The sequence below is a fragment of the Pyrus communis genome, chromosome 12, assembly GCF_041283825.1.
Source record: "Pyrus communis isolate YQ-2024b chromosome 12, ASM4128382v1, whole genome shotgun sequence".
NCBI classification, from domain to species: Eukaryota; Viridiplantae; Streptophyta; class Magnoliopsida; order Rosales; family Rosaceae; genus Pyrus; species Pyrus communis.
The window spans coordinates 12,804,759-12,815,135 of record NC_142576.1 but is presented as its reverse complement, the minus strand read 5'-3'; the positions used below and the strand labels follow the sequence as shown (position 1 = coordinate 12,815,135).

At 37.4% G+C, this 10,377-nt stretch overlaps 1 protein-coding gene and 1 long non-coding RNA gene across 9 annotated transcripts; both read left to right on the top strand.

Annotated features, from left to right (window-relative positions):
- The first annotated feature begins 1,289 nt into the window (after nt 1-1,289).
- On the top strand, nt 1,290-4,817 carry LOC148692359 (uncharacterized). 8 transcript variants are annotated; one of them, XR_015953865.1, is made up of 8 exons: nt 1,290-1,505; nt 1,611-1,791; nt 2,246-3,306; nt 3,566-3,608; nt 3,809-3,880; nt 3,958-4,047; nt 4,123-4,238; nt 4,679-4,817. It is a non-coding gene; the product is annotated as an uncharacterized LOC148692359 (long non-coding RNA). The 8 variants fall into 8 exon arrangements; XR_015953866.1 differs by lacking the exon at nt 4,679-4,817 and having other exon boundaries at nt 2,246-2,365; nt 2,638-3,306; nt 4,123-4,347; XR_015953868.1 differs by lacking the exon at nt 4,679-4,817 and having other exon boundaries at nt 2,246-2,752; nt 2,849-3,306; nt 4,123-4,347.
- Nucleotides 4,818-4,844: 27 nt separating this feature from the next.
- On the top strand, nt 4,845-5,378 carry LOC148692358 (uncharacterized). The gene has a single exon (XM_088680839.1). It carries the CDS (start codon nt 4,876-4,878, stop codon nt 5,368-5,370), a length of 495 nt encoding a protein of 164 aa, XP_088536965.1. The 5' UTR covers nt 4,845-4,875; the 3' UTR covers nt 5,371-5,378.
- The last annotated feature ends 4,999 nt before the right edge of the window (nt 5,379-10,377 follow it).

Below are 10,377 nucleotides of genomic sequence, written 5' to 3'. Positions count from 1 at the left end.
GTGTAGCTGTAAAAGTCATCAAAATCGGAGTTAAAACTACCGTTAAATCGTTATTTTTCATTTATAACCGTCGAAAAGTTTTGTCGCGTTACTTGATCTCTAAATGTTTTTTTTCTTTCTATTTTTGGCGTATGCGATCTCGAAGCATATACAAACAAGTTTGACGGTTGGATCGTTGAAACTAGTTTCGTACAATGTGTTTCCCATCAAAATGGTAGATTTACTAACACTTAAGAGTTTATTAATACTTTCATTAAGTATAACATAAGATTTTGTGGTATCCACTTGTGTAAATACTTTAAATTGACGATTGAATTAGTTCATTGTATTCATATAGGGTCAAGGAGTGTAGCTGTAAAAAATCATCAAAATCGGAGTTAAAACTACCGTTAAATCGTTATTTTTCATTTATAACCGTCGAAAAGTTTTGTCGCGTTACTTGATCTCTAAATGTTTTTTTTTTCCTATTTTTGGCGTATGCGATCTCGAAGCATATACAAACAAGTTTGATGGTTGGATCGTTGAAACTAGTTTCGTACAATATGTTTCCCATCAAAATGGTAGATTTACTAACACTTAAGAGTTTATTAATACTTTCATTAAGTATAACATAAGATTTTGTGGTATCCACTTGTGTAAATACTTTAAATTGACGATTGAATTAGTTCATTGTATTCATATAGGGTCAAGGAGTGTAGCTGTAAAAGTCATCAAAATCGGAGTTAAAACTACCGTTAAATCGTTATTTTTCATTTATAACCGTCGAAAAGTTTTGTCGCGTTACTTGATCTCTAAATGTTTTTTTTCTTTCTATTTTTGGCGTATGCGATCTCGAAGCATATACAAACAAGTTTGACGGTTGGATCGTTGAAACTAGTTTCGTACAATGTGTTTCCCATCAAGTGCAATGGTATATGTATTTAGTAAGTAGATTTTAATTTATTTATTTTGTACTTATAACAGTTAAGAAATTGAATGATATATATGTAAAAAAAATTATTATGGGTTTTTTTTTGAATAATATATTATTGTGGGGTTTATGTGAAATAAAAATTGAACTTGAAAGGAGTAAAGTCACATTTTTGGTAATTTTTTTAATACTTTAAAAAAATAAAATAAAATAACCTTGCGCGACGCTTTAATCGTCGCGCAAAACCACCTTGCGTGACGTCGAATTGTATACCTAGAATTGGTAATTTTGGCGCTCCATAGCGAAAAATAGGCGGTTTTTTTCAATTTTTCCAAGTTTTGCAACCATGTATCCTATCCTCTTTTCCTCTCGGTTCCTCTGCTTCTCTGGAGTTTTCTTTCTCAGAAAACTAAAACGTTGTTCTCGAGTGTTCTTAGTCACAAACGGAGAAATTCCAAGGTAATCCAGTGTCCTCGAAATCCCTGCATCATCAAAACATCCCTCATCAGAATCTGCACTCGCTTTAGCTCCGTTCAAGTTGCTGCTCCGTTGGATGTCATCTTCTCCTCCAGCGTCTCATCCTCTCCTTCTCCTGGTATTTTTTTTCATCTCTATTTTTCCCCAAATCTGACTTCCTTTTTCTATATATATCGGGTTTTTTTTCGTTTTTGAACGATTCTCATAGGTTTTTGCGGTTTAGCTGAATAGGGGTAAATCTAGAGCTGCTGCTTCCTAAAAAGCTGATGCGAAGTGAGCTTCTGTTTTCGGTTTCCGTTTTGCTCTCCTTTTTTTTTATCGTACAGCACGAAACAGCCAAGGATCGTGCACGAAGTCCCCACCTCAGGTTATCCGTCTTCCGTACCATCTGTCTCTTCCCCAAGGTTCAGTAATTTGTTTATGTGCTTGCATTTTCTGATTGCTTTATGAAGAAAGATGAGAAATTTTTAAAACAGGGGTTTGTTTTGGAATTAGGATTTTAGTTTGTTTATATAATCTTTGAGGGTATGTTTGATTGATTGAAAGATAGGGAATAAAATGGAAAATTTGGGGTGAGTTTGTTGTGTTTTGGTTTAGTCTTTGGGGAATGTGGTGGGGTTACTTCAAAATTGAAATTGAATGGTAGTTTATTGGTATAAATTACGTTACTCTCAGTAATTTTTCTATTGTTTTTTACAATGCCTTTTTTATTTTTTGTTCTTTGTGTTGTTGCTTAGCTTAGATAAAAGATTAAGGCTTTGAATTGAGAGTAAGCTTAATTATTGTTGAGTGTTTATTCTATTTGGTGCATTTATGATCTTTGTGGCTAACGGAACTCCGTCGCCTCTGAATTCCCAGGTGAGTATTGCAAGGTTTTTTCGTTTCTCTGGTATTGATTCAGCGAGTTTGCATGTGGCTGAAAATGGTGTTTCAGTTGCGAGGAACAAGACATTTACAAAGTATATTCAAGAATGCATGGTCGGTTCTTTCTGATGTTACGAGTTTGTTATCAATTTAAAAACTGTGGTTTGTATTTTTTTAGTATTATTTTGGCATTTTGGTGCAATGGATTCTTTTGTACCTAATTGCAGACCTTTCGTTTGCTCATGATTTAGTAGTCGACTGAGTATCCATGCTTATACATACTTTAATCATTTTTTTGGCAACATGTGTTCAACATAGATACCTTTTGGTTTGTTGGTGAGGCATTATGAGTGCTTATCAGTTATTTACTAAAGGTGGTTTTATAGGAACTACTTGAACTTCTTGGGATGCCTGTCTTAAAAGCAAATGGAGAGGTTTTTGCACTGTGTATGCAGTTAAATGACGATGTTGTATTTCATATGCAAGAAATGATTTCATCAAGTATGTTGTATCTACTATATATGCAAAACAGATTGCTAGCTAATCTTATTCTTATTAACTCTTCCCTTTTACCTTTCGATTTCTGTTACGATGCAGGCTATTGAATTTGGAGAAAGTTTGCATGCAAACTCTATTTTGCATAATGTTCTTCACTGAGCCGTTGAAGTTTGCCTTGGAAGTGTCTTTATATTCTCATTCACTTTGTTTTATTGTTAGGAAATTCTGGGTGGAAAGAATAATACTCAATCAAAATTACATTTGATCTACAAGTGGTTGGACTGACATTTTTCTTATACAATGAAGGCGTGAAATATGTGGACAATTACAATTTTTGTTTTCATGTCAAACCAACTTGCTTCACATATATTACGCCATTGTTGACATGTATTCTTTCGTTGTTTTCAACAGTGCTTTTATGTTGCACCAGGAAAATTCTATTTGAGGATGGGAACCACCTGCATGGGTTCTTGGATGATGATCCAATTGTATCTCATTCATGGTTCGGACAGTTATCAGAATAGGAAGGGATAACTGATTTGATTTCATGGATTAAAGTAGGTTGGGTTAATTATGCTTTAGCAGATGCTTTCTTTGACTTAATGTCAATTAATTGACATTTATCATAGGCTCGATGTGCATGAATCTTCTTTTTATTTTTTCAATTGATGCTTTAGCAGTTTCTATTATCTACTTTTTGGGGTATAAATCATATCTATAATTTCAAAATACATGTTCTTCATGACAATCTATGGTATTTATAAAATAATTCATGTTAGAGTAATTTTTTTTTCCTTTCCCTTCACTGCACTGCAGTCCCGGTGAAAAGCACTTGCAGACTTGCAGATGCACTATGCACGTAAGTAAAACATTTTACTGTCATGTCTTTCTTGGTTAGTGATTTTGGTATAGCTGATGAATGTGAATGTCATTTGTGTGGTTTGTGTTCCTGGGTTTATGCTTAGTGCAATGTATTTTCTATATGTACAATTTTCTCCTTCAGTTTCTACTATTTTTCATTTTTTTGAGTTATGTATACCATCGATGTTGTTATTGTAGCTTGAGAAGCAGAGCGATATGTAGTGCCAACCTGAGTCACAGTTGAAGTTCATTACAGAGGCCTGACTACAGGTACACCACAAATGACCACACTTTTCTACCAAGAGTCTATTGCTTTTTCTTATTAAATTTTCTTTATTTTCAAATAGTTGAATATAGGCGAGTACTAACATGGACATATGCTAATTGATATTATTTGCCGGAGCATGAACATGCCAAGTTCTTTGAGTACTTGCAAGGTATGTCATTTTCTCAAGCTTGAAGAGAGACAATGCATCGTGTTGCTTTGTCCTAATTAATTTGTGTTTCTGCAGGTGAAGTTGAGTCTGGGTTGGAACGGCTTCATCAATGTGCAGAAAATGAGCTCCAAGTTTACCTCAATGATAAGGAATTTCAATGAGTTTCGCATAAAACTTGCTGGATAGACCAGGTTATGTTCTACTAAAGATATTACACTACTTTTTTGATTGGATAAGTTGACTCGGGTTACAATGATATAGCTTTTCAGTTTATTAATGCTAACATGTTAGTTTTGCTAAGTGGGAATGCCATAATATAAATTTTATAGAAATGATGAATGGGCCAATCTGAAGTAACAAATTTCAGCTGATGAATGAACTCTTATATGACTGCCACTGCATATACTCATCTTTTATTTTGTTGGGTTTTATTTTTTTTATTTTTATTTTTTTTGGTAAAATGCAATGTTGGTTTCGCGAAGAACTGACCTCTATCTTATCTATAGCTCTATACGCATGTAGTTTTTCTCTTTTTTGGTCTCGAGTATTTGGTTGATTTTATTTAACAATCTTTTGGAATATAGAGAATTTTTGCACCAATGTCTTATTCCTGGATTTCCTGATGATTTAGCATTGAGATGTTAGGCAAAGGTGTCTCATGGGAACCACAGATTACTCGAAACTATCTCAAAGAAGTGGAGAGATTTCTTATTAGCTCAGACGATGCCAACTATGAAGCTATAGAAAAATGGTGCGGAAATTGGCTGTTTGTTATTTATATTTTGTTATTAACCATTATATGTTTTTTCTTTATTATTACAGGCTACTATGGTGGAAAAGGGCGATGCTGTTCTCCAAGAAGCAACATCGCAACTTCCCTCGGAAACCCCGATGGAGGACGTCACTTTACCCGAGGATGTAGGTTTTCAGATCATGACTGAGGTCCTGGATCAAAAGTACGGTCGTCGTCATGGCAAGGTTGTTCGGGGTATGGGGAAGGTGCGGGTTCGTGAGACGGGTGCCTCTTCTTCCAATTCGACCACAGGAGAGGTCAACGCCCTGAAGGAGGAAGTGACAACCCTAAAAGGTCAGCTTGCAACCCAGGACGAGCAGATAAAGGCCCAAAGTGAGCAGATGAGGGCCCAGAGCGAGCATATAAAGGCTGAGAACGAGCAGATGAGAGCTGAGAACGAGCAGATGAGGGCCCAGATGAGTATGATTGTACAGGCCTTAGCGGTGTCCGGTCTCCAAATCCAGCTGCCAGTACCTGATCTTACTCCACCTTCGACCTCCCAGCCACCTCACCTACCCGATACCCAGTAGTTTTCAAACCTAGAACACTACTTCTTGTAGTTTTTTCTTTTTTTTGTTTAGACATCTTGTATGCCCATTTTTATATGGTTTATAATTAAATTTTTTCATGGTTTATTGTTTATTGTTTAGAATTGAATTACAATATTTATTAAAAATTAAATCAAAAATATTTTTGTCAAAAAAATAAAAACATAAAAAGTTTGCGCGACGAAAAAGTTCCATAGGTCACGCAAAGTGGGTTTGCGTGACATAGTTATGCGTCACGCAAAGTGTCTTTGAGTGACGCCAACCCACTTTGCGTGACGCAGACCTTGGTCACGCCAACCCATACCACTTTGCATGACGCACACCTAGGTCACGCCAACCCACTTTGCGTGATGCAGACCTTGGTCACGCCAACCCACACCCACTTTGCGTGACGCAGACCTTGGTCACGCCAACCCACACCCACTTTGCGTGACGCAAACGTAGGTCACGCCAACCCACTTTGCGTGACGCACACCAAGGTCACGCAAACCCACTTTGCGTGACGCATGGTACTACGTCACGCAAAGACCCTTTGCGCGACGCATGTAACTTCTTCGTCACGCAAAACCTTCTTTCACAGGCATGGCGCGACGCACGTCGCGCGACGAAGGTTCGTCACGCAAATTTTTGCGCGACGTTTTTTTGACTTTGCGCGACGAAGGACCTACGTCACCCAAAGTATTTTTTGTACTAGTATGTATTTTCGGGGCGATCATTCTTGGTATGTCAGCCATGGGTGATCATTGCCTACATGATTAGATTATGCATATGGTTTTGCTTGGTACATCCCCAATGAGGGACCATAAGCTTTCTAGGAGTGAGCATGCTTGGTATATCTACGATGGGTGATCACTGCCTAACACTATAGAATATTATCCTTCTTGGTATATCCACAATTGGGGACCATACATACTTTAGGTGTGATCACGCTTGGTATATCCACGATGGGTGATCACTACCTACACGATTAGATTATGCATATGGTTCTGCTTTGGTGTATCTACAATGTGGGACCATATGCAATTGTTGTGGTGATCATGCTTGGTATATCCAAGATGGATGATCACTACCTTCTTAGGGTTGTAAGGAGTGGTTGTGCTTAATAAATCTGTGATGGGTGACCACTTCCTAAAGCACTATGAAATTTTAATATGTGGTAAGCGTCACAATTAGAACTTGAAGAAGCTCTTAGAGAGCTGTTTAGTGATGCCAAAGTTCTAGAAGCACATCGTATTGCATCAAATCAAGTGTATCATACTCTATTTTGTTGAAAATGTTTGGAATCTATAGGTTATTCAGATAATGTGCCTTGTTGTCTAATCCTGTACTTGAGAAGATATATATGCAAGGATAAATGTTAAACCTCATTCTTATTCCCTATACACAAGAGATTGCATCTTCACCTGCTACTAAATGAAAACGGCCCGCATAATGCATTTTTTTTTCAGTAAGTCTTTCAAAATGCTTAATGCAGTGCTTTAATTTAGCACATTTCTATCTCCTACTTGCTTGATATAATGGTATTTCTATGGAGGTAGAAATAATAGCGATCGTAGATAACTGTTGTTCCCACTTCCACCACTGCTGTAATAATCTGTCTAGTGTAATAAACTTCTCAAAAAGCCATAAAGGGGCAGGAGAACTGATTGCTGCTCGTTCTACCTCCAAGAGAGTGAACTATGTCTTCAAACAAAAACTCGTCATGTGGTATAGCTAAAGGGCCAGGGCTATCATGACCATACTCTTCGTATGCTAGCTCGATCTAGCAGTTGGCGTAGAACTGGGTGGTTCAGAAAACCCGTTCTTACAACGAACCTTCTTCTAGCTTTCTCTACTATTACAGCCAAGTGACCGAGAGGGACATCCCGGGGTGGCTGTTTTTCACCACCTCCGGCAAGCCTCCACTTCCCATGCGACCCATTTTTCAGCTTCCCAATGTTGCAGATCATGCCGCGTCTAGAATATTGCTCCATGGGAGGGGCCATATTCATGTGAAGTGAGAACTCAGACATTCTTGATAAGGATTGTTCAAGGTGGTCGTGGGTATTTATACTTGGGGCTCTCCCATTTTTGCTTCTACAATCTATTCATTTACCGTGCAAAGGCCTAAGGGCGAACACAATAAGGTAAAGTATCTTATAACTGCTAATTGCATGATATGAAGATAATATCGGGTGAAATGTGTAGACTGTTTTAGGTTTTTTGTTATTCGATTTCCTACATTACCACCTTTGCTTGGTTATTTCAGGGATAAAAGTGAAAATCTGATAACTTGATGTGATCGACGTGATCGCATCCTAACTTCCTGGTCTATATATAATAAATTTTTGCCAACATGGCAATCAATTGGCAAAATTATAGTACTTTTTGAACTTTTTTGCTGACTCAATTGCAGTGAACTTGAAATGCATGTGTTGGTTAGGAAGTCCTTGGCACTATGATCTTACTTTCACGGACTCTCACATGCATTGCCAGACAATTTCTTACATACCACATATGTGTATGTAGAAGCTCGCTTTCATACTCGCTGATTATATGAACTGCATATGGAGGATGACGAAAATGAGCGTTGTATGACTCCTTGCAAAGAGTACTCGTTAAAACATCAACAACAAAAAAATGATGTGCATTTATCAGCATAATTTGTTTGTAAACACGAATAGCTTTTTGCAAATAAGAATTCATAAAGTGTGAGGTCATGATTATCAAGTGATGAGTAGTGTAGACACAACTGGCCTCCCAACACTTTTCCATGCGGAAGAAAAACAGTATATTGCTACAAAAGGTGGCCCCAAAATAGTAGTTCCCAGAACATGTTGCATGTTCCCTGTACAAGGTTTGGTGGCTATGGGTCATGAAGCTCAATTTGGGCTTGAGAGCAATCAAGTCCAAAACTCTGTTAATTTGATTTGATCTGATCTGATAGGGTGTCTAGTGTCTTCGGCCAAGTATGTTGAAGTAAGAAATGAAAGTCAACTACCCAATTATGTCAAGTTGAATGAGCTAGATCGATTCGTCACTATATCATCTTCTTTCTAATTTGGACAAATTTCCAAAAGTTGACCTTCATTTCTAACTTCAACGTACTTTTAATCTATTGTTATGTGACAAAGTTGAGTGGTAAATAGCGTCCATTTAAAAATTTGTCTTGTGCATAGAATTCTAGTTATAAATAAAATATTGTCATACATGATACATTTTAACTGAACAACGCTTGTCATACTCAACTTACCACTTAGCAGGAAAGTCCCTAACAAATTTCTTTTCCTTCCATTAGAGAACTAAACATGTGCAAAGCATAATTAGTTAGGAAAGGTAAAAGGTGGATACAATGAGTACTTGATTTCATGGATCAATAACTTTGGCCTTAATTTTAGGCAGCATTTCGACAAGAAGAACCTGAAAGAATTACAGATTAGGGTTTGCCGGAGGGTGTTTACTAATTAGGCCTTAATGTTGTACCTTTATCTAATCTGCTTTTTTATTTAAGGCCATCTCCAACTAAAGGTGGGTCAGAGAGTTTGTTTTAGCCCTATAGCCCTCTAATAAATTAATATTTTAATGAACAGTGTCAAGCTATATTTCTTACCATCTCCAACCGATGGGCCAAATGGCCATAGACCAAACATAGCCCTGTGACAAAAAACCATCTCCAACCGAATGGCCAAAGGGCCATAGGCCAAACATAATTTATTATTTTAATTGAACTAATATGGTTACTTAAATTAAACTACCTCAATAATTTTTCGAGATGTAATCTCAATAATTTTTCAGATAGGATTTCGAGTGACACGTGTCAATAACTTTGCAGATTTCTTGTTGAAAAGGAATCTCAATAATTTTACGTCTCATATTTCGAGTGCCACTCCGAATGATGGACTATGCCTCCCCAGCTGATGCGATGGATGATACTCTTGCTGAATTCCGTGACACAATTGTTCAACTTTACAAAGAGGAGTACCTATGTGAACCAAATCAAGAAGATTTGGATCGGCTCCTTCGCAAAGCTGAAGACCATGGCTTTCCAGGCATGATAGGGTCATTAGATTGCATGCATTGGCAATGGAAGAACTGTCCTACTGGATGGCAAGAAGGCTTTAGCGGAAGGTTAAGAAAGCCAACTATTGTGTTAAAGGCGGTTACATCGTTTGACACATGGATCTGGCATGCTTTCTTTGAAGTCCCTGGATCCCAAAATAACATTACAGTTCTTGGGCGTTCACCCCTCTTCAATAACCTGAAGGAGGGTAAATCTCCTCAACTTGACTACTACATCAACTGCCATTAGTACAATATGGGGTAGTACTTGGTAGATGGCATCTACCCAAAATGGGCAACACTTGTCCAAGCAATTCCAAACCTTGTGGATGATGCCCAAAGGTGATTTACCTTACATGTTGTTTAAGTTTTATGTTATTAAATGTTTTTTTTTAATGTTGTTTAAGTTTGTTTAATATTGTTTAATGTTGTTTAAGTTTACTTAATGTTATTTAATGTTGTTTAATGACTTATGTAGTTATAGGGAAAAAATTAGATTTTTAAAATTTTTTTTTAATTTGTAAAAAATATATAATAATTCAAATGTAACGGCTAGCTGACGTCAGCTAAAAGCCGTTGGAATTCAAAATCTTGGATCGGCTCGGGCTAGTTGGCTGGCTAGTTGGTTTATGCCTGCTGGTTGGCCCGTTTCTTCTTTTTTGACCCGGTAGGACCCACAAGCCCTTTGGCCTAGCCCTCGGTTGGAGTCGATTTTCATGTCATTTCGGGCTATTCTCAACCCTCTGCCTAGATCGGTTGGAGATGGCGTAACATATCCAGGTTAGTCTAAATTTTTTCCAAACTCTTAATGCCTCGATAATGTCCTTACCAACCTTGAGCCAGTTGACAAAGAACATCGTCTGTATTTTGGGAGAACAACTTGTATTCCACATATATACTATTACTATGGCGTCCTGTGTCGATGATACAAGGACACGTGAAAAGAAACTT